This window comes from Engystomops pustulosus, chromosome 5 (genome assembly GCF_040894005.1).
Source record: "Engystomops pustulosus chromosome 5, aEngPut4.maternal, whole genome shotgun sequence".
Taxonomy (NCBI): Eukaryota; Metazoa; Chordata; class Amphibia; order Anura; family Leptodactylidae; genus Engystomops; species Engystomops pustulosus.
The window spans coordinates 134,869,055-134,893,441 of record NC_092415.1 but is presented as its reverse complement, the minus strand read 5'-3'; the positions used below and the strand labels follow the sequence as shown (position 1 = coordinate 134,893,441).

Below are 24,387 nucleotides of genomic sequence, written 5' to 3'. Positions count from 1 at the left end.
TTTTCCGTTACGGGGTTAAACGCAGTAAAAAAACCATTCTTATATTTTGATAGATCGGGCATTTTCAGACGCGGCGATTTCTAATGTGTTTATGATTTTTACTGTTTATTTATATTTATATCAGTTCTAGGGAAAAGGGGGTGATTTGAATTTTTAGGTTTTTTTAATATAATTTTTTATTTTTTTTTATTAAAATTTTTTACTATTTTTCAGACTCCCTAGGGTACTTTAACCCTAGGTTGTCTTATTTATCCTACCATATACTGCCATACTACTGTATGGCAGTATATGGGGATTTTGCACACCATCTATTTCAATGTGCAGATCGCACATTGTAATAGATGGCCTAAAACATGATAGCCTCGGATCATTGTGTGATTCGAGGCTGTCATGGCAACGGATCGCCGCTCCCCGATGACGTCACGGGGAGCGGCGACCGGAGCCAAGATGGCGGCGCCCACGCCGGCGGCGATGAAAGTGTTAACACCCGTGATCGGTACAAGCACCGATCGTGGGTGTTAGCGATGGGTGCTTGCTTCATTGTGAGGCAAGCACCCGACGTGTATGAAGAGGGCTCAGCCCGTGAACCCTCTTCATACTACCCCATGCGCAATAAAACGTACAGGTACGTCTTATTGCGCTATGGGGTTAATCAAAAGTCTATACACCCCAGCGACCAAACCCTTTTTCTTTTTAGTGTTTTTAATAAAGTCTATACATGGATGTGACTCTAATTTTATACTTCTACGAATCCTTATTGCTTTAATTGCATGTGCTAACTGTGAGTATCTCAAAAAATCCCCATTGTTCAAACCCGCTTTTGTTTTAAGTGAAGAAAAGCTTACCACTACCCTATTATCCATTATCTGAGAGAAAAGGCACACCCCTCTATTTTCCCAAAAAATGGGATCTGGAAGGTTACCAAGTTCTGGGAAGAGGGGGTTGTGCCACAGTGGAGTATCTTCTATAATGCCAACCATATGGGATCGCGTGACGGGATGACGTGAGAGTACGCCGCTCTGCCTCCCGGCGTCCGTGTACAGAGACGCCGATCTGATGTGAGCACTCCGGCGCTGTAGCGTTCGCTGCCTGACCTGCCGCCCCCGCCTTGCCCGTGCCCAGGAGCGTGCAGTGGAGAACCCTGACCAGACCCCTTGGCAGGTCATTGCTCCGAGGGAGTCCTGGGCGTCGAGTAGTGGAGCGACTGTGAGTGTCTGGAGCGGAGAGCGGGACAAGATGCTGCCTCAAAACTGCAGGTGTGCAACGGGGGACGGAAAAGCCGGCGAATGAGTAAAGGAAGGAGCCCCCTGGGTTGACTGTTAAGCTGCGTGCTTCGCTCCCTGGAGGGACCTCTTGAGCGCTGGTGCCTTGCTGTGGCCGGGCATCAGCTACGAGATTGGACCATTGAGGAGTACGCACCGACTCAAGTTTTTCAAGCTTCTCCAATGAACCGCCGAGCTACCAAGTGATCAACACCCATTTGAAACGGTATCACCTTGGTTTTCTATCATCAACTAGCATTATATGCATAATTTGCCAGAGCTTTGTAAGACATTTATTTACTTACTAACTACCGCTCAAGACTGCAATCTTACTAACCCGCCCATGCCGGGGCTCATCTTAGATCTTGCCATATTAACATCTTTCCTCTAAGCTACGCTATCAATGTCACTGTTTTTGCTTAGACCTAAGCTACACTGCACGTTTTACTAGCATTTTGCTTCTGGTACGCTTTGCTGAGAGACACAAACTTAAGTAATTTGTCTTCTGGCCCTAGCACCAGGAAAATACCCACCTGGACTGACTCGGATTATAAAGCAAATTTTGACAAGCCTTTTTTCTCTTCCTCCAGGTCTGACTTTGTAAAATTTTTTGCCATTTGGTAATTTCGCCAGAGCCTTTAATGCTGCCGTTCTCAAACTAACGCTTAAGAAAGGTCTGGTTTGGATTTTAGGGTCTGCCCCATTAACACCCTTCTTCTAAGTTATATTAAAGAAGCAGACCTATCCAATCTGTGACTAAGCAACTGTGACTGCTAATTTGTGCTTATTTTGGCTTCACCGCATGTTATATCTACATTTTGTTTTCAGGGCGCTTTGCCACAAGGTACTAGCCTAGCTAATTCGATTTCTGGCTTAACACCAGGATAATAACCAATTGGTCGGCTTTGGTCTAAAACCCAAAACTTACTAAAACTCCGCTTTAAGGTTTATGTACTAGGATTTATGTTGTAGAATTTATTTGGATTTACTGAATTGTTTGTTTACTGTAGACGGGGTAAGAATAAGCGGTGTAGTTCACTTCATTCCATCATGCCTCCAAAAAAGCCAGAAAGGAAGTCAGGGGGGTTAGATAAAATGTGGAAGGCCTCCCCAACAAAAACAAGACAAATCAGTAAGGAGGATTCTCACCCCCCAACCTCCAATAATACAGGGACTAATTCCTCAGGTAATGAAGACCTCAACCCCGCAAGCGAGGATATTCTGGCTCAGATTCTTGCTGCGGTTCAAGAAACTAAATTATCAGTAGTTAAGCTAAAAAAGGAGGTTGGTAGTATCAGCTCTGACATCTTGGTAATGAGGGATGATTTGAATTCATTGAGGGATAAGTTTAAGGGAGTGGAGAAGAGTGTCAGGAAAACTGAGGAAGATATCAAATCAATCCAGAAAGGCATGAAAGAACTAAGGGAAGAAAATGGACAGCTGAAAGAAAAGTTGTTAGATCTGGAGAATCGGTCAAGGAGGGCCAATATAAGAATAATTGGGTATCCAGAGGAGCCTTCTGAAGGGAATATGGCTACTAACATACAGAAGTGGTTATTGAAAGTATTCGGTAGCGAAGAGCAATCCTCCAACTTTGCAGTGGAAAGAGCACATAGAATCCCTTTTCAGAAACCAATACCAGGGGCACCCCCTAGAGCAATTCTGGTTAAATGTCTTAATTCACAGGGCAAGACAGGGATTATATTATTAGGAACTCGAGAAAAAAAGAACAAGAGATGCTGATGGATGGTAAAAAAGTGGCCATTTTCCCAGACTATGCGAGGGAGACACAGAAAGTGAGGGCAAGCTATAAGACGGTAAAAAACAGGCTGCACAAGGCAAATATACAATTCTCCATGCTTTTTCTGGCCAAACTGAGAGTTATTTATAAAAATAAAACATGGTTCTTTGTGTCCCCAGAGGAGGCCTCAGACCGGCTGGAAAGGCAAGGGATTTAGATATGAGGTAGGGAAGACAAACAGTGCAAAAAGAAGTCAATAATCTGCCGTAAAGTTATAATAATGAACGCTATATATATATGTAAGATTATTTAACGGATGTCGGGAGGGCGATGTAAGGTATGGGGATCTTCTGTATGTTGGTACCGGTGGATCAAGTTGGAGCAAGGGGGGGGGGGGGGGTGAGAGGGGGACACTGGCAAGAAAGGTGGAGGGGTTGTTTTTTTTGAATGGAGAAGGTAACAAGAGTTCTGTGCTGGAACATTAGGGGCCTGAGTGATAGGAAAAGAATATGCGCAATATTTGATGTAATAAATAAACACTTGCCTGCAGTGGTAGTATTGTTAGAGACCCACTTTAAAGATTTTAGTAGGAAGGAGGCAGACTTAAAAAGCAGGTAGAGGAAACATCTAAGAATTTAGGATACTCTGGAGATAGCATTCATATTCAGGCCTATAAGGACGCTAGGGAAAAATATGAAGATCTTTTAATAGAAAAAGCCCAACACAAACTGTTCTTTGCAGGACAGCGTAACTTCACGGAAAAGGGGAAACCAGGTAAACTCTTAGCCAACATGATTAATAACAATAAACAAGGGAACAGGAATATCTCAGTTATCAGAGGGAACAGAAGACAAATATGCAGAGAGCAACATGAGATACACCAAGAATTTAAACTCTTTTTACCAGCAGCTTTATGAGTCTGCTGGGGACAAAGACCGAATGGAAGATATTAACCCCTTAAGGACCAGGCCCTTTTTCGTTTTTGCGTCTTTATTTTTCACACCCCACCTTCAAAAATCTATAACTTTTTTATTTTTCCATGTAGAGAGCTGTGTGATGGCTTGTTTTCTGCGTAACAAATAGCACTTCATAGTGATGGCATTTAATTGTCTAAGCCATATACTGGGAAGCGGGAAAAAAATTCTGAATGCAGTGAAAATGGTGAAAAAACGCATTTGCGCCGTTTTCTTGTGGGCGTGGATTTTACGTCTTTCACTGTGCGCTCCAAATGACATGTCTAATTTATTCATTGGGTCAATACGATCACATGGATACCAAATTTGTATAGGTTTTATAATGTTTTCATACATTTACAAAAATTAAAACCTCCTGTACAAAAAAAAAATTCTTCATTTTGCCGTCTTCTTGCGCTAATAACTTTTTCATACTTTGGTGTATGGAGCTGTGGGTGGTGTCATTTTTTGCGACTTTTGATGACGTTTTCAATGCTTTTATTTTTATAATTGTGTGACCTTTTGATCACTTTTTATTAAATTGTTTATATTTTTCAAAATGGAAAAAAAATGCCATTTGCGACTTTGAGCACTATTTTCCGTTACGGGGTTAAACGCAGTAAAAAAACATTCTTATATTTTGATAGATCGGGCATTTTCGGACGCGGCGATAGCTAATGTGTTTATGATTTTTACTGTTTATTTATATTTATATCAGTTCTAGGGAAAGGGGGGTGATTAGAATTTTTAGGTTTTTTTAATATAATTTTTTATTTTTTATTTATTTTTATTAAAATTTTTTACTATTTTTCAGACTCCCTAGGGTACTTTAACCCTAGGTTGTCTGATTGATCCTACCATATACTGCCATACTACTGTATGGCAGTATATGGGGATTTTGCACACCATCTATTTCAATGTGCAGATCGCACATTGTAATAGATGGCCTAAAACACGATAGCCTCGGATCATTGTGTGATCCGAGGCTGTCATGGCAACGGATCGCCGCTCCCCGATGACGTCACGGGGAGCGGCGATCGGAGCAAAGCTGCCGGCGATGAAAGGGTTAACACCCGCGATCGGTACAAGCACCGATCGCGGGTGTTAGCGACGGGTGCTTGCTTCATTGTGAAACAAGCACCCGGCGTGTATGAAGAGGGCTCAGCCCGTGAACCCTCTTCATACTACCCCATGCGCAATAAAACGTACAGGTACGTCTTATTGCGCTATGGGGTTAAAAGATACCTGCAGGATATAAATTTTCCGTGTCTGTCTGGGAATCAGGTAGAAACGCTGAACTCCCCGATTACGTTGAAGGAGCTAGAAGAGACAATTGACTCCTGCAGTGCCGACTCTGCCCCAGGTCCAGATGGTCTCCCCTTCAGTTTATATAGGAGATCTAAGGAAGTATTGGCCCCAATGTTGTTAACTACAATGCAAGAAATTTACAGAAGTGGGAAAGTTACGGACTCAATGTCCGAAGCTAATATCATTGTTATTGAATCTCTCGCCATCAAAATAAGGGCCAGAGGACAAGCTGAGCCTCTATGCCAGTGATGGGCAACCTTTTGAGCTTGGTGTGTCAAAATTTGCCAAAAAACCGAGCATAACTCGGGTGGTGTGTCACCTTGACAAAAAAACATAATTTTATGATATTTATAGTTTAAATAACAAATATGTATAATTATTCAACTTCTAGGGTACTTTAACCATAGGTTGTCTGATTGATCCAACCATGTGCTGTCATACTACAGTATGCCAGTATATGGGGATTTTCCACATCATCTATTATTATATGCAATTCGCACATTGTAATAGATCGGTTACAATCAGACAAGTGTGGAAAAGATTAGTAACCTGCAAACTTTCAGTCATGAAAAATCACAGGTTATAGTGAGGGTGCAGGCGCCGCTGTTCGCATCTCTCTCATGCCCTCTTGGCATGGAGAAGGCGTGAGGAGCAAAATAATCGCAATGTCTGGTGATTTGCAAGGCGTTTATTTCAGGGCTTGTACGTCACAAAACTGACACACAAGCCTTGATGACTGTCTTCTATCATACAGTCACTGACATTATTCACTGTATGATGGGAGTGGTTGTCCTCCCTGGTCCCTGCTGTGGAGCTGGTGAGTGTAGAGGTGGCAGAGGTACACTGACCTTACTTACTGTATTATGGGAGTGGTTGTCCTCCCTGGTCCCTGCTGTGGAGATGGTCATTGTAGAGGTGGCAGCTGCTGGGACATCACACAGGGCAGCAGCGATGTGGCCTCTGACTGTGCTGCCACCCTCCCGCCACCACAACTATCAGGAGCTGCAGAGGAGTCTCCCTGGTTTACGGCCGGGTCACCTCTCCTGCTGTGCCCCGTGCTGATACCTGTGCTGACTGGAGACACAAGGCACAGCTCACACATGGGGAGGGGCCGGCCCGGGGGAGGAGGAGTAAGGGGGAGTGTTGGGAGCTCAGTGCAATCTCTCAGCCTCCTGGTTACTGCACCTGGTCATGTAGGATGAAACTTAACTCTCAGGCAGCCGCGTGTCAGTGAAAATGGCTACGCGTGTCAGCAGTGACACGCGTGTCATAGGTTAGCCATCACTGCTCTATGCAGACGACATCCTGCTGTGTCTGCGAGACTCTCCTTTATCAATATCTAATGCAGCAAGCACAGTGACATAATTTGGCCAGTTTTCGGGTTTAGAGATTAACTGGAGTAAATCAGGTCTGATGCCCCTGGACGAGAATTAGATAGAGGATCTAGAACTTGGAATTAAAATGAGTTGCCAGGACTCATTGAAAAATCTCGGGACTCTGATCTCAGCAAAAGTGCAAGAATACGAATTATTAAATTTGAAACCCTTAATTAACTCAGTTAGAAGCAGGGTCCATACCTGGGACAAACTACCTCTCTCCTTTGCGGACAGAATCACCCTTATAAAAAAGGTCCTGCTACCACAAATGTTGTTTTTATGACATCATGCCCAATTTGGATTGACAACTCCTTTGTTAAAGCAATGGAAGCTCTCCTTAATGAACTAATTTGGGGGAGAGCCAGAATCAAACTTAGTTACTTATTCAGACCCTCAGGAGAAGGGGGATTGGGGATACCCTTTCTGCAGGGCTATTATCTTACAGCCCAGATGTCCCGTATAGTAGGATGGAAGGATAGGGACGAACCATTGAAAACTTGGATAATGGAAGACTGGAAAGCCCTTACAGTGTATGAAGCACTGGAGAGGGGGTAGTGCAGAACAAAAAGGGTTCAAATACAAGTAGAGAGGCCATATATAAAGGCTGGAGTCTCATGAGGATAATGAATGTGTGAAAACTGGATTGCAATGCTGCTTGATTCAAATGAAGTGCAGTGTATCCACAATCCTGATGCATGAGTCTGATGTCTGAGCAGTTTGAATGATTTGGGGTATACTGAAACATGGGAAGGATAACATAGCTGGTGTTGACACAGTGTTGAAATACTCCCAATAGGCGAACTGCAGGACATACTGAGAATTACTCACATAGGGCTAGTACGGTGCTATATGAGTTGAGATGGATACCTCAAGCACCATTCTCACTGAAGAGTAATATTCACACTTAAGGACAGAGTTGCTAACTCTTTTTTAGTGCATGAGTCAGAGTTCTTATACTGTGAATAAGCGATCATAAAGGGCTCTGATTATTGCGCTATACAGGCAGTCCCCGGGTTACATACAAGATAGGGTCTGTAGGTTTGTTCATAAGTTGAATTTGTATGTAAGTTGGAACTGTACAGTATATTTTATCATTGCAATCCCAGGCAGAACTTTTTTGGTCTCTGTGACAATTGGATTTTAAAAATGTTGGATTGTCATAAGAATCAATATTAACACTAAAGCTTCATTGCAGACACCTGTGATAACTGTTACAGCTGTTTATTGTAGCCTATGACTAAAGTACAATAAATTACTTAAGTAGGGGACCGCCTGTACTTCAACTAACTTTGAAGATACCTCTGATGAACTGTTGTCTACAATAACAACAGGGAAACGCGTTAGGTGTATATTTAAGAAGTACAATTTAGTAAGAACTATTTGAAGGAGTTGTCATTGTCTAGGTTCCCTGTTCTGCACTTTAATAGATGCAGGTGCATCTCCCTTTTGTACAAACTACGTGCAGCTGGTTTTGTAGGACACTTATGTTTGAGTTGCTGTACTTTTTGTGATGCCATACTTGCTGATGCAGGTTTCAGCCCAGATAGTTGTCAATCTGACCAGCTGCACACCTCCTGTCTAAGCCATGTTTTAGGGATAAACCATCTATAGGGCTTAGAGCTAATATTAAGCCTAAGAATTTTAATAGTATCTAAATAAAAGTGTATGTTTTAAATGATCCCTAAACAGGCAGGATTTGCTTATTTAATATTTACATTTTTATCGAGGGGACATAATTATCCAATTTTTGGGACTTGTTGTTTTGCGACATTATGCATTACTTTGCATGGATAAAAAGTGTCTTTTCTTTAGATTTGCTTAACATATTGAGCATGTCTCTCAAAAAGGACTTTTTATAATGGAAATCGTTGCAAAACTTGATTTTTTCACCCTAAATCCTCAGCTATTATTAACATATCGATGGGATTTCTACAAAAATCATCCACTATGCTGCTAATGTAAATCATTGCAATAGTCTTTCCTCGACCTGGGCCTGAGAGCTGTTTCCCATCTAAGTTATGTATTCTTTTTTTATGTCCCTTATTTTAAGCCAACACCAGGTAGCGAGAGTACAGAGATAATGTATAATGGAAAAATGTGCTGTTCTGTGTTTTTCACCATGAAGCCTGGACTAAAACTTTCACCCCTCTTGCTGAGCTTACTGCTGCTCCCCCTAAACTCCAGTGGGATGATTGCTGCAAACTGCTCCATTCATCATACAAGGGCTCGATAGGGCATAATTCATTTGGCTTACAGAATCTATCTTTCTACTGGTACCAAATGCACATTGTTGAACCTAATAATGAGAGCAGTACACTATTGAAAAACTTTCTGAATTTTATTTCGACTAATAACATCAACAAAAGAATTGAGTCTTTAGTCCCTTCATTAAGGCAGCGCAGTGGAAAGTCTCCATTATTTCAGTGCCTTTAATTTATAAAAAACACAGCAGCCAACCACATTAAATATAGCCATAATGCAGTACAAGCAGGTTAGAATACTTAATAAAAAAAGCCACATTTTTTCACAAATGAGGATGTGTTTTTAGTATTATTTAACCGAACTTAGTATCTGACCATGTGTAAAGGGTCTGGGGATCATTGCAACTGTGACAGTTTCATGGTGTACAAGGCATTGGAAAGTCACAATTCCTTGTGCAAAATTGGCCTCTATGGGGATCATTTACTAAGGGCCCGATTCGCGTTTTCCCGACGTGTTACCCGGATATTTCCGATTTGCGCCGATTGTACCTGAATTGCCCTGGGATTTTGGCGCACGCGATCGGATTGTGGCGCATCGGCGCTGGCATGCACGCGACGGAAATCGGGGGGCGTGGCCGAACGAAAACCCGACGGATTCGGAAAAACCGCCGCATTTAAGAAAAAAAATGTGTCGCGAAAATTACACTTACCTTCACCAGGTATAGGCCGGTGAATTTCAGGGCATTCCAGCGCGCCTCCGGGGAACTTCAGCGCAGCAGAGGAACTACCTTAGTGAATCCCGGCCGGACCCGAATCCATTGCAGAGAACGCGCCGCTGGATCGCGAACGGACCAGGTAAGTAAATCTGCCCCTATGTGTGGATTCATCCTTAGACTACATACAAAAAAGGTAAAAAAAATGTTAAAGATAATTGCCTATTTTTTATCTATTTAATTTGCGTTGTGGAAATAAAATTGGATATATGGGTAAATATAAAGTTTTATGTTATAATTTGAAATATAGGAAATGTACTGAATATATCAAAACATGATTCAGCTGCCACAGCTACTGAATTGATATTTAAACTTGAAATAAGGAATATTATAGACCCCCTAAACCCCAATAGAGAAAACAACAGAAATAAATAAGTAAATAAGCTTTCCAATATTCATAAAAATCACATAAAGTGGAATCCTGATTAGAACAAGAAACACTATAATCCACATACCATGGGTAAAGAACATAATCATATACAATAAAAAGCACTGAATCCAATACGTTTGACAGTATTGTAACATTGTAACTAAACAATACAGACCAGCTGTCAGCACCTGCCCAGCAACCGCACAACCACAACCAGGCTTGGCGCTAGCTGTCAGACTAGGTAGGTGGTGGCGAACTCACCCTGCGACGTCCCTGGGGACTAAGGCCCTGCCTAAAGCAGATAAACCGCCCTGGTAAGGACGAACCCACTATCAGGAACCTAACTGAAGGTCCTTGAGTGACCCTACAAGATGACAGGGAAAACCTACTTTGTCTGGCAGCTGCTGGATGGTGGAGCGGACAGGTAACCGGGATACTGATATAGGTCAGTTTTCACACTGGTAACAGAAACTGACACAAGACAGACAGGAAGGTAGGGTCACACTAGGAGATAAATGATACTGAGGGACAAACAAAAAATAAAGACAGACAAGCGAAGTCAAACAAACCGGGTCAAAACCAAGATGGCGGCAAAGGTACAGATTCGTATAGCAAATAGAATGGTCAGTAGGCAAAGCAGAAGTCAGTACACAGAATAGCCAGAAACACAATAGCAAGAGCACTAGATACACAGAAGACTGCAATAACCAGCACCAAATGAAGGGGCTGAGCAGAATATAAGGCAGTATTGGACACTGCCTCCAGCTCTGACTGGTTCTGCCGTCCATCACTCAAACCGCAGCTGCAGGCAAAACGAGTTCAGAGACACACCCAGCTTTCCCAGGATCAGAAATGCAGCTGTCAATCACAGGCAGCTCTGGGTGTGGTTTCCCAGCAAGAAGCCTGAAACCTGATCTCATCAGTACAATTTGCGAGTCATGACACCAGCTTTTTTGAAATACCAGATTTTTCAGACTATAAGGCACACCGGACTATAAAGTGTACCATCAATAAATGCCTGCTAAAGAGTCTAGGTTCATATACAAGGCACACCGGATTATAAGGCGCACCTGATTATAAGGATGAATGACCAGCAGGTAGCAGACCTGTGCACAGTTCAAGGCAGATGTTGTCTGTAAGTACAGTTCATATATAAGGCACACTGGACTATAAGGCGCAACTTTTGATTTCTGAGAAAATCAAAGGAATTTTTGTGTGCCTTATAGTCCAAAAAATACGGTAAATATTACTTACTTCTTTATTTCTGGTGTGATCTCCATTGGGGTTTATACACTTTCCCACTTTTGGAGTGAAATTTGGTAAGTTTTTATGATATGGGCCTTGATTGTAGATATCCACTTCTACCACACTTTCTTTTGTGTATATTAATTGGCACCTGCCAATGAAAGACTTGAGTTGTTGATCTTGCATTGTAGAATTTTTTAGGACTTTCTAAATTTGGTGTATTAAGCTTCAAGCAATGTGCCTTGTGTGACTCTAAATGTATTATATTCAAATACATTTGTTTGCTCACTTTCTTTTAGATCCTCTGTCTCTCGGAAATTCTTTGGCCATGTGCATTGTTTTTAATTCTGGCTGCAGTTCGTTTTCAAGAACCACCAATACATGTAAAAAATTGTAAGTGCTTTCATTTAAATGGCTTTTAATTAATTTGGTATAAAAATGCTCTTAGTATGAATGTCTCTTGTCCTCCTTGATCTGGGTCTTGTCAGTAATATGAAGATGGTGTTCAGGGGGTATAGTGAGTTTGTAGCATTTATTAGTGCAATGAATGCACAACCAGTACATAAATAACACAACAAGTGCAATGTATTTTTTTTTAATTTTGCTCTGGGGTCTCTGGAAACCCAACAGAACCAAAGAGTGGCAGCAAACAAAACACTTAGTAAGATTCCATTGAATCCCTAGTTTTGTACTCATATCATTATAGGCCAGTTTTTCTCAATAATGCCCTTGTTAACTTGGTGATACCTCTAAATAGGAAATAGAAATTCTCAGGGAGATCAGAAGGCTAGATATATCCTATGCAGAGTTAAACTGCATAATTTATATTCATTAGTTAAATATATTGTAAAATTTATTCTTTTAGCGGTTTCAGGCAAACAAGCTTTCATACTCTATTAAAAGGGTGTTTACTAGAGATGAGCGAACATACTCGTCCGAGCTTGATGCTCGTTCGAGCATTAGCGTACTCGAAACTGCTCGTTGCTCGGACGAGTATTTCGCCAGCTCGAGAAAATGGCATCTCCCGCCGTTGTGATTTTTGGCGGCCAGAAACAGAGCCAATCACAAGCCAGTAGACTCTGCACTCCACCCAGCATGACGTGGTACCCTTTCTTGTCGATAGCAGTGGTTGGCTGGCCTGATCAGGTGACCCTGGAATAGACTAGCCCCTGCCCGCGCTGCTCGGATCATTCTTTGTCTGGATGCCGCTAGGGTGAGAGCTGCTGCTGGTCAGGGAAAGCGTTAGGGTGTTCTATTAAAATAGTGTTAGGCAGGAGTGAGTCTACAAGAACCCAACAGCCCTTCTTAGGGCTACATTAATGTTATATATTTACTTTTTTTTTGGTTTGCTTGTGGCTGGGCTTGCTGCCACTAGTAGTGCAGCTAGTACCATATTGTGAGGAATTTGCTGGGAGACTTGCAACCGTTGTGTTTAGCTCTTAGTGACACACATATCCACCTCAAACACCGAAGTGGGACAATTTATTAGGGGTTTGATTTGAATTAGGCACAGTCTGCTGATTTATTTTTTTTTACGTTTATTTCTTTTTATAACTCAAAGTAATCTGGCAAAGCAGTGTGCTTTCAGTGTAGGCTAGAAAATAGCCATAGGAGAACCCCAACGGCTTATTTAGGCCTACAATAGCGTTATATTTTACTTTTTTTTGGTTTGGTTGTGGCTGGGCTTGCTGCCACTAGTAGTGCAGCTAGTACCATATTGTGAGGAATTTGCTGGTAGACTTGCAACCGTTGTGTTTAGCTCTTAGTGAAACACATATCCACCTCAAACACCGAAGTGGGACAATTTATTAGGGGTTTGATTTGAATTAGGCACAGTCTTCTGATTTATTTTTTTTTTACGTTTATTTCTTTTTATAACTCAAAGTCATCAGGCACAGCACAAAATCCAGTTGTGTGCTGTCAGTGTAGGTTAGAAACTAGCCATAGCAATAGGATAGCATCGTTTTGTTTAAAAAACAAAAAAAACACACCAAAAAAAATTTAAAGTTTACACTTTAATTTTGAAAATGTTTAACCCGAGGGCTAGGGGTAGAGGACGAGGGCGTGGACGTGGGCGTCCAACTACTGCAGGGGTCAGAGGCCGTGGTCCTGGGCGGGATGAGACACCACCTGCTGATGAGGGAGCAGGGGAACGCCGCAGAGCTACACTCCCTAGGTTCATCATGTCTCAAGTTACTGGGACTCGTGGTAGAGCATTGTTGAGGCCAGAACAGTGCGAAGAGGTGATGTCGTGGATTGCGGACAATGCTTCTAGCTATTTGTCCACCAGTCAGTCTTCCACGCAGTCCACCCATGTCACCGAAATCAGCACTCCTCCGGCTCCTCCACCTCAGCCTCCTTCCCCCCAGTCTGCCCCCTCCCAGCAAAATTTGGCATTTGAACCGGCATACTCTGAGGAACTGTTTTCTGGACCCTTCCCACAGTCACAAACCACTTATCCGGTTGCTGCTGAGCAATTTTACGATGCCCAGGTTTTCCACCAGTCGCAGTCTGTGGGTGATGATGACATTATTCACGTAGTGGAAGAAGTGTGTAAAGAGGTGTCGGACGATGAGGAGACACGGTTGTCAGACAGTGGTGAAGTTGTTGTCAGGGCAGGAAGTCCGAGGGGGGAGCAGACTGAGGGATCGGAGGATGATGAGGTGACAGTTTCAAGCTGGGTTGATAGGCCGGGTGAACACAGTGCTTCTGAGACGGAGGCGAGTCCTATAGCAGAACAAGTTGGAACAGGCAGTGGTGGGGCCAGACGGAGAGGCAGGGCCAGAGCTGGTGCATCAGCGCCAAATGTTTCACGTAGTCAAGCTCCTGTGGCGAGGGCTAGATTTTCAGAAGTCTGGAGGCTCTTTAAAGAAACACCGGATTACCGACGGACTGTGGTGTGCAACCTGTGCCAAACCAGGATCGGCAGGGGTTCCACCACTACTAGCTTAACTACCACCAGTATGCGCAGGCATATGAATGCTAAACACCCCACTCAATGGCACCAAGCCCGTTCACCTCCGGCCGGGCACACCACTGCTCCTTCCCCTGTGTCATCTGCTAGTTAGCCCCCTGCCAAGGACCCCGGCCCAAACACCTCCTGTGCGAAAACCTCATCTTCGCCTCCACAATCCTCCACAGCATCCACCAGCGTTCAGCTCTCCATACCCCAGACAATGGAGCACAAAAGGAAGTATAATGCAACCCACCCACACGCCCTCAACGTCCACATTTCCAAACTGCTTAACCTTGGAGATGCTGCCCTATAGGCTGGTAGAGACCGAGGCCTTTCGAAACCTCATGGCGGCCCCTCGGTATTTGGTCCCCAGCCGCCACTACTTTTCCCGATGTGCCGTCCCAGCCCTGCACCAGCACGTGTCAGACAACATCATCTGTGCCCTGACCAACCCGTTTCTGACAAGGTCCACCTGACCACGGACACGTGGACGAGTGCTGCCGGGCAGGGCCACTATATATCGCTGACGGCACATTGGGTTAACTTGGTGGAGGCTGGGACCGAGTCTGACCCTGGGGCTGCTCATATACTGCCGACGCCGAGGATTGCGGGGCCTACCTCGATCCAGGTCTCAAAGGCCTACTATGCCTCCTCCTCCTCCCACCCCTCCTCCTCCGAATTACCATCCGTGGGCATGGCGCCATCAGTCGGTAGCTCTAGGCACAGCAGCAGTGCCGTCGCTAAGTGACAGCAAGCGGTGCTCAAACTGCTGAGCCTAGGCGATAAAAGGCACACCGCCCAAGAGCTATTACAGGGCATCACGGTGCAGACTGATCTGTGGCTGGCACCGCTGAACCTGAAGCCAGACATGGTTGTGTGTGACAACAACCGTAACCTGGTGGCGGCTCTGCAACTCGGCAGACTGACACATGTGCCATGCCTGGCCCACGTGTTAAATCTCATAGTTCAGCGTTTCCTCAAGACATACCCCAATCTGTCTGATTTGCTCACGAAGGTGCGCCGCATCTATGCGCATTTCAGCAAGTCAAGCACAGATGCTGCCACTCTCAGGGCAGCGCAGCGCCGCCTCCAACTGCCCGCTCACCGACTGTTGTGCGACGTGGCCACGAGGTGGAATTCAACATTAACCATGTTATCCAGAGTTTACCAGCAGCGCAGAGTGATTGTAGACTGCCAGATGTCAACTTCCACCAGAACTGGTAGTCAGGTCAGTCAGCTTCCTCAAGTCTACAATGAGGAGTGGACGTGGATGTCTGATATCTGTCAGGTGCTGAGTAACTTTGAGGAGTCAACACAGATGGTCAGTGGCGATGCCGCCATCATCAGCCTCACCATCCCGCTGCTTGGCCTGTTGAAAAACTCTCTGGTCAGCATGAAGTTGGAAGCTTTGCGCTCATCACAAGAGACGGGGGAAGAAGATTCCCTTGTTGATAGCCAAAGCACCCTCAGGTCTGTTTCTCAGCGCATATCGGAGGAGGAGGATGAGGAGGAAGAGGAGGAGAATGTTGACGAGACAGAAGAGGGGACCATTGTTCAGTCCTTCACTGTTCAGCGTGTATGGGCAGAAGAAGAGGAGTTGGAGGAGGAGGAAATGGACAGTCAGGCCAGTGAGGGGAGTGAATTCTTGCGCGTTGGTACTGGCGCATATGGCAGATTTCATGCTAGGCTGCCTATCCCGTGACCCTCGCTTTCAAAGAATTTATTCCAGCACCGATTACTGGGTTTTCACTCTCCTGGACCCACGGTACAAGCAAAATCTTTACACTCTCATCCCTGGAGAGGAAAGGAGTGTGAGAATGCATGAATACCAGCAGGCCCTGGTGCACAAGCTGAAACAGTATTTCCCTTCTGACAGCGCTAGCGGCAGAGGGCGTACTTCTGCGGGACAAGTAGCGAGGGAGAGTAGGCGAGCAGGCTGCTTGTCCAGCACTGGCAGCGGTACGCTTTACAAGGCCTTTGCCAGTTTTATGTCACCCCAGCAAGACACTGTCACCTGTCCCCAGTCTCGGCAGAGTAGGGCTGATCTTTACAGAAAGATGGTGAGGGAGTACGTAGCTGACCATACCATCGTCCTAAATGATCACACAGCTCCCTACAACTACTGGGTTTCAAAGCTGGACATGTGGCACGAACTGGCGCTGTACGCCTTGGAGGTTCTTGCCTGCCCTGCCGCTAGCGTGTTGTCCGAGCGGGTTTTCAGTGCAGCTGGTGGCATCATCACCGATAAGCGTACACGCCTGTTGACTGACAGCGCTGACAGGCTGACGCTTATCAAGATGAATAAAGCCTGGATTTCTCAGGATTTCTATTCTCCACCAGGTGAAAGAAGCTCAACCTGAATAATGTATTCACTCCCCCTCCTCATTGTCCTCCTTCTCCTCCTCTTTGTACACTAAAGCAGAGGAAACTGGCTATCTTTTGCCAAGGCAAACTGGCTCTAGCTATAGTACTCTATGTATTTAATTTTTCAGGAGGGCCACCTACCCGGTCCTCTGTTTTAAACAATTTTTGGGAGTGCCACATACAGGCACTCAATCTATTTAATTTTTCTGGAGGACCACCTACCTGCTCCAAAACTTTTTTGGACTGCCACATACAGGCACTATCCAAATTAAATTGTCTCCACAGCAGCCTCCACACATCGTCCTTTTAGCTGCCTCCACACGTTGTCTCCATTGCTACCTCCACACGTCATCGCCATAGCTGCCTCCAAAAGTCATCCATATAGCTGCCTCAATACATGGTCCCCTTATCAAACGAGCTGTGTCAGGCAGAATTTTGGGTTGTTTTCATGGCTTCCACATCAAACTTGTTAACTTTGTCGCCACCCTGCTGTGTAATCCACAAAATATACTGGCAAACATATATCATTTACCGATATTATTTCAGCGCTTCTTGCGCATCTGTTTACATTCCCCTCACCCGCCATAACCCAAACTTATAAGAACACTACTACACTTGATCTTATACAAAAGGTTCTTAGAAGTGCTGTTTGGGGAGTAGCCTAGAGACAGGGGCTTGGATTGGCGAAAGCTCGCCTGGCAGCGGAGCGCCAGCTCCATCCCAAGATCCAACTAACATAGTTTTAACTGCAGCACCTTTAATCTACTACTAGTTCACTGCCTCCATACATGGTTCCCTTATCAAACGAGCTGTGTCAGGCAGAATTTTGGGTTGTTTTCATGGCTTCCACATCAAACTTGTTAACTTTGTCGCCACCCTGCTGTGTAATCCACAAAATATACTGGCAAACTTTTATCATTTACCAATATTATTTCAGCGCTTCTTGCGCATCTGTTTACATTCCCCTCACCCGCCATAACCCAAACTTATAAGAACATTACTACACTTGATCTTATACAAAAGGTTCTCAGAAGTGCTGTTTGGGGAGTAGCCTAAAGACAGGGGCTTGGATTGGCGAAAGCTCGCCTGGCAGCGGAGCGCCAGCTCCATCCCAAGATCCAACTAACATAGTTTTAACTGCAGCACCTTTAATCCACTACTACTTCACTGCCTCTATACATCGTCCCCTTATCAAACGGGCTGTGTCAGGCAGAATTTTCAGGTGTTTCACCAGATACATAGTGGAACTCGGCCCATCTGTCGCCGCCATGCTGGAGACCTGAAGTTGCAATCATAGCAGCGCAATATGGATTCCCCATACTGTCGCTCTTAATCATGGAAGTCGTCTCCATGGCTGCTTCCACATGCCGTCCCCTTATCAAAAGAGCTGTGTCAGGCTCATTTTTCGGGTGTTTCACCAGATACTTTATGGAACTTGGTCAATATGTTGCCACCATGCTGTGTTATCGACTAAATATACCGTCAACCTTTTGTTCACATAGGAAATCATTTCAGCGCTTCTTGCTCACCTCCTTTGGTGAAGCCTGAGTCCATTTAGGGTATGTCGCCATGACACTCTCTAGCCTGCCACTGCTGCCGCAGCCTCTGCATGCCGTCCCCTATAGTGTCAGGGTCAATTATTGCATGTTTTAGATGCTATCTAGCCTCATTCGGTCACTCTGTCATGGCCATGCTGTTGCCCTTAATTTTGGCATAATGGTGCGATTAAGCAGCCTCAGAGGCATCCATGCATGCTGCCCCTGCTGTTTCCTGTCCATTTCCGTGGTGTTTCCATCCTTTTCTGAGGTTCCCAGGTGTTTGGCCAAGCTTTCCTGTGCAGAGCCTTGGTCCCCTTGGAAAATGCTCGAGTCTCCCATTGACTTCAATGGGGCTCGTTATTCGAGACGAGCATTTGAGCATCGGGAAAAGTTTGTCTCGAATAACGAGTACCCGAGCATTTTAGTGCTCGCTCATCTCTAGTGTTTACCAAATAAAAGTTAGTATTTGTATTTTATTTTGCTTTCTGTGTTAGTTCCTGAGTTGTATTTTCATTTCCCTTGGAGAGATTTGTCCTTGCAATTAAAGGGTGAATACCATTACATATATGTAGAGATGAGCGAGCACTAAAATGCTCGGGTACTCGTTATTCGAGACGACCTTTTCCCGATGCTCGAGTGCTCGTCTCGAATAACGAGCCCCATTGAAGTCAATGGGAGACTCGAGCATTTTTCAAGGGGACCAAGGCTCTGCACAGGGAAGCTTGGCCAAACACCTGGGAACCTCAGAAAAGGATGGAAACACCACGGAAATGGACAGGAAACAGCAGGGGCAGCATGCATGGATGCCTCTGAGGCTGCTTAAATGCACCATTATGCCAAAATTATGGGCAACAGCATGGCCATGACTGAGTGACAGAATGAAGCTAGATAGCATCTAAAACATCCAATAATTGACCCTGACACTATAGGGGATGGCATGCAGAGGAAGCGGCAGCAGCGGCAGGCTAGAGAGTGGCATGGCGACATACCCTAAATGGACTCAGGCTTCAAACCAATAGGTGGCAGAGAGGAACCAAAGGAGGTGAGCAAGAAGCGCTCAAATAATATCGGTACATGATAAAAGTTTGCCAGTATATTTTGTGGATTACACAGCAGGGTGGCGACAAAGTTAACATGGAAGCCATGAAAACAACCCAAAATTCTGCCTGACACAGCTCGTTTGATAAGGGGACCATGTATGGAGGCAGTGAACTAGTAGTAGATTAAAGGTGCTGCAGTTAAAACTATGTTAGTTGGATCTTGGGATGGAGCTGGCGCTCCACTGCCAGGCGAGCTTTCGCCAATCCAAGCCCCTGTCTCTAGGCTACTCCCCAAACAGCACTTCTAAGAACCTTTTGTATAAGATCAAGTGTAGTAGCGTTCTTATAAGTTTAGGATATGGCGGGTGAGGGGAATGTAAACAGATGCGCAAGAAGCGCTGAAATAATATTGGTAAATGATAAAAGTTTGCCAGTATATTTTGTGGATTACACAGCAGGGTGGCGACAAAGTTAACAAGTTTGATGTGGAATGCCCTGTAATAGCTCTTGGGCGGTGTGCCTTTTATCGCCTAGGCTCAGCAGTTTGAGCACCGCCTGCTGTCGCTTAGCGACGGCACTGCTGCTGTGCCTAGAGCTACCGACTGATGGCGCCATGCCCACGGATGGTAATTCGGAGGAGGGGGAGGTGGAGGAGGGGTGGGAGGAGGAGGTATAGTAGGCCTTTGAGACCTGGACCGAGGTAGGCCCCGCAATCCTCTGCGTCGGCAGTATATGACCAGCCCCAGGGTCAGACTCGGTCCCAGCCTGCACCAAGTTAAGTGTAGTAGCGTTCTTATAAGTTTGGGATATGGCGGGTGAGGGGAATGTAAACAGATGCGCAAGAAGCGCTGAAATAATATCCGTAAATGGTAAAAGTTTGCCAGTATATTTTGTGGATAACACAGCAGGGTGGCGACAAAGTTAACAACTTTGATGTGGAATCCATGAAAACAACCCAAATTTCTGCCTGACACACCTCGTTTGATAAGGGGACGATGTATGGAGGCAGCTATATGGACGACATTTGGAGGTAGCAATGGAGACAACGTGTGGAGGCTGCTATGGAGACAATTTAATTTGGATAGTGCCTGTATGTGGCAGTCCAAAAAAGTTTTCAAACCAGAGGAGCAGGTAGGTGGCCCTCCAGAAAAATGAAATAGATTGAGTGCCTGTATGTGGCAGTCCAAAAAAGTTTTCAAACCAGAGGAGCAGGTAGGTGGCCCTCCAGAAAAATGAAATAGATTGAGTGCCTGTATGTGGCAGTCCAAAAAAGTTTTCAAACCAGAGGAGCAGGTAGGTGGCCCTCCAGAAAAATGAAATAGATTAAGTGCCTGTATGTGGCAGTCCAAAAAAGTTTTCAAACCAGAGGAGCAGGTAGGTGGCCCTCCAGAAAAATTGAATAGATTGAGTGCCTGTATGTGGCAGTCCAAAAAAGTTTTCAAACCAGAGGAGCAGGTAGGTGGCCCTCCAGAAAAATGAAATAGATTGAGTGCCTGTATGTGGCAGTCCAAAAAAGTTTTCAAACCAGAGGAGCAGGTAGGTGGCCCTCCAGAAAAATGAAATAGATTGAGTGCCTGTATGTGGCAGTCCAAAAAAGTTTTCAAACCAGAGGAGCAGGTAGGTGGCCCTCCAGAAAAATTGAAATAGATTGAGTGCATGTATGTGGCACTCCCAAAAATTGTTTAAAACAGAGGACCGGGTAGGTGGCCCTCCAGAAAAATTAAATGCATAAAGTACTATAGCGAGAGCCAGTGGGCCCTGTCAAAAAATAGCCAGTTTCCTCTGCTTTAGTGTACAAAGAGGAGGAGAAGGAGGAAAATGAGGAGGAGGAGGAGTGCATAAATTATTCAGGTTGAGCTTCCTTCACCTGGTGGAGATTGGAAATTATGAGAAATCCAGGCTTTATTCATCTTAATAAGCGTCAGCCTGTCAGCGCTGTCAGTCAACATGCGTGTACGCTTATCGGTGATGATGCCACCAGCTGCACTGAAAACCCGCTCGGACAACACGCTAGCGGCAGGGCAGGCAAGAACCTCCAAGGCGTACAGCGCCAGTTCGTGCCACATGTCCAGCTTTGAAACCCAGTAGTTGTAGGGAGCTGTGTGATCATTTAGGACGATGGTATGGTCAGCTACGTACTCCCTCACCATCTTTCTGTAAAGATCAGCCCTACTCTGCCGAGACTGGGGACAGGTGACAGTGTCTTGCTGGGGTGACATAAAGCTGGCAAAAGCCTTGTAAAGCGTACCCTTGCCAGTGCTGGACAAGCTGCCTGCTCGCCTACTCTCCCTCGCTACTTGTCCCGCAGAACTACGCACTCTGCCGCTAGCGCTGTCAGAAGGGAAATAGTGTTTCAGCTTGTGCACCAGGGCCTGCTGGTATTCATGCATTCTCACACTCCTTTCCTCTCCAGGGATGAGAGTGGAAAGATTTTGCTTGTACCGTGGGTCCAGGAGAGTGAATACCCAGTAATCGGTGCTGGAATAAATTCTTTGAACGCGAGGGTCATGGGATAGGCAGCCTAGCATGAAATCTGCCATATGCGCCAGAGTACCAACGCGTAAGAATTCACTCCCCTCACTGGCCTGACTGTCCATTTCCTCCTCCTCCAACTCCTCCAACTCCTCTTCTTCTGCCCATACACGCTGAACAGTGAAGGACTGAACAATGGTCCCCTCTTGTGTCTCGCCAACATTCTCCTCCTCTTCCTCCTCATCCTCCTCCACCTCCACCTCCTCCGATATGCGCTGAGAAACAGACCTAAGGGTGCTTTGGCTATCAACAAGGGAATCTTCTTCCCCCGTCTCTTGTGACGAGCGCAAAGCTTCCGACTTCATGCTGATCAGAGAGTTTTTCAACAGGCCAAGCAGCGGGATGGTGAGGCTGATGATGGCGGCATCACCACTGACCATCTGTGTTGACTCCTCAAAGTTACTCAGCACCTGACAGATATCAGACATCCACGTCCACTCCTCATTGTAGACTTGAGGAAGCTGACTGACCTGACTACCAGTTCTGGTGGAAGTTGACATCTGGCAGTCTACAATCGCTCTGCGCTGCTGGTAAACTCTGGATAACATGGTTAATGTTGAATTCCACCTCGTGGGCACGTCGCACAACAGTCGGTGAGCGGGCAGTTGGAGGCGGCGCTGCGCTGCCCTGAGAGTGGCAGCATCTGTGCTGGACTTCCTGAAATGCGCACAGATGCGGCGCACCTTCGTGAGCAAATCAGACAGATTGGGGTATGTCTTGAGGAAACGCTGAACTATCAGATTTAACACATGGGCCAGGCATGGCACATGTGTCAGTCTGCCGAGTTGCAGAGCCGCCACCAGGTTACGGCCGTTGTCACACACAACCATGCCTGGCTTCAAGTTCAGCGGTGCCAGCCACAGATCAGTCTGCGCCGTGATGCCCTGTAATAGTTCTTGGGCGGTGTGCCTTTTATTGCCTAGGCTCAGCAGTTTGAGCACCGCCTGCTGTCGCTTAGCGACGGCACTGCTGCTGTGCCTAGAGCTAGCGACTGATGGCGCCATGCCCACGGATGGTAGTTCGGAGGAGGAGGTGGAGGAGGGGTGGGAGGAGGAGGAGGCATAGTAGGCCTGAAAGACCTGGACCGAGGTAGGCCCCGCAATCCTCGGCGTCGGCAGTATATGACCAGCCGCAGGGTCAGACTCGGTCCCAGCCTCCACCAAGTTAACCCAATGTGCCGTCAGCGATATATAGTGGCCCTGCCCGGCAGCACTCGTCCACGTGTCCGTGGTCAGGTGGACCTTGTCAGAAACGGCATTGGTCAGGGCACGGATGATGTTGTCTGACACGTGCTGGTGCAGGGCTGGGATGGCACATCGGGAAAAGTAGTGGCGGCTGGGGACCGAATACCGAGGGGCGGCCGCCGCCATGAGGTTGCGAAAGGCCTCGGTCTCTACTAGCCTATCGGGCAGCATCTCCAGGCTAAGCAATCTGGAGATGTGGACATTAAGGGCTTGGGCGTGCGGGTGGGTTGCACTATATTTCCGTTTCCGCTCCAGCATCTGGGGTATGGAGAGCTGAACGCTGGTGGATGCTGTGGAGGATCGTGGAGGCGACAATGGGGTTTTTGTGCCAGGGTCCTGGGCAGGGGGCTGACTATCAGCTGACACAGGGGAAGGAGCAGTGGTGTGCACGGCCGGAGGTGAACGGGCTTGGTGCCACTGAGTGGGGTGTTTAGCATTCATATGCCTGCGCATACTGGTGGTAGTTAAGCTAGTAGTGGTGGAACCCCTGCTGATCCTGGTTTGGCAAAGGTTGCACACCACAGTCCGTCGGTCATCCGGTGTTTCCTTAAAGAACCTCCAGACTTCTGAAAATCTAGCCCTCACCGCGGGAGCCCTCGCCACGGGAGCTTCACTACATCACACATTTGGCGCTGATGCACCTGCTCTGGCCCTGCCTCTCCGTCTGGCCCCACCACTGCCTCTTCCAACCTGTTCTGGTCGAGGACTCTCCTCCATCTCAGAAGCACTGTGTTCACCTGGCCTCTCAACCCAGCTTGGGTCTGTCACCTCATCATCCTCCGATCCCTCAGTCTGCTCCCCCCTCGGACTTCCTGCCCTGACAACAACTTCACCACTGTCTGACAACCGTGTCTCCTCATCGTCGGACACCTCTTTACACACTTCTTCCACTACGTCAAGAAGGTCATCATCACCCACAGACTGCGACTGGTGGAAAACCTGGGCATCGGAAAATTGCTCAGCAGCAACCGGACAAGTGGTTTGTGACTGTGGGAAGGGTCCAGAAAACAGTTCCTCAGAGTATGCCGGTTCAAATGCCAAATTTTCCTGGGAGGGGGCAGACTGGGGGGGAGGAAGCTGAGGTGCAGGAGCTGGAGGAGTGCCGATTTCGGTGACATGGGTGGACTGCGTGGAAGACTGACTGGTGGACAAATTGCTCGAAGCATTGTCGGCAATCCACGACATCACCTGTTCGCACTGTTCTGGCCTCAACAGTGCTCTACCACGAGTCCCAGTAACTTCAGACATGAACCTAGGGAGTGTAGCTCTGCGGCGTTCCCCTGCTCCCTCATCAGCAGGTGGTGTCTCACCCCGCCCAGGACCACGGCCTCTGACCCCTGCAGTAGTTGGACGCCCACGTCCCCGCCCTCGTCCTCTACCCCTAGCCCTCGGGTTAAACATTTTGAAAATGAAAGTTATAACTTTAATTTTTTTTAAACTTTTTTTTGTGTTTTTTTGTGTTTTTTTTTTTTTTTTGTGTTTTT

The 24,387-nt window shown here is 46.2% G+C and overlaps 1 protein-coding gene across 4 annotated transcripts in view; it reads left to right on the top strand.

The window, feature by feature from the left end:
* Positions 1–24,387, top strand: part of ABCA13 (ATP binding cassette subfamily A member 13) — a 590,340-nt gene that overhangs the window by 32,501 nt on the left and 533,452 nt on the right. For all 4 annotated transcript variants that reach the window (XM_072153102.1, XM_072153100.1, XM_072153098.1 and 1 more), the window contains exon 2: positions 11,529–11,622. In XM_072153102.1, the coding sequence (XP_072009203.1) occupies positions 11,529–11,622 (94 nt within the window). The remainder of the gene's footprint in view (positions 1–11,528; positions 11,623–24,387) is intronic.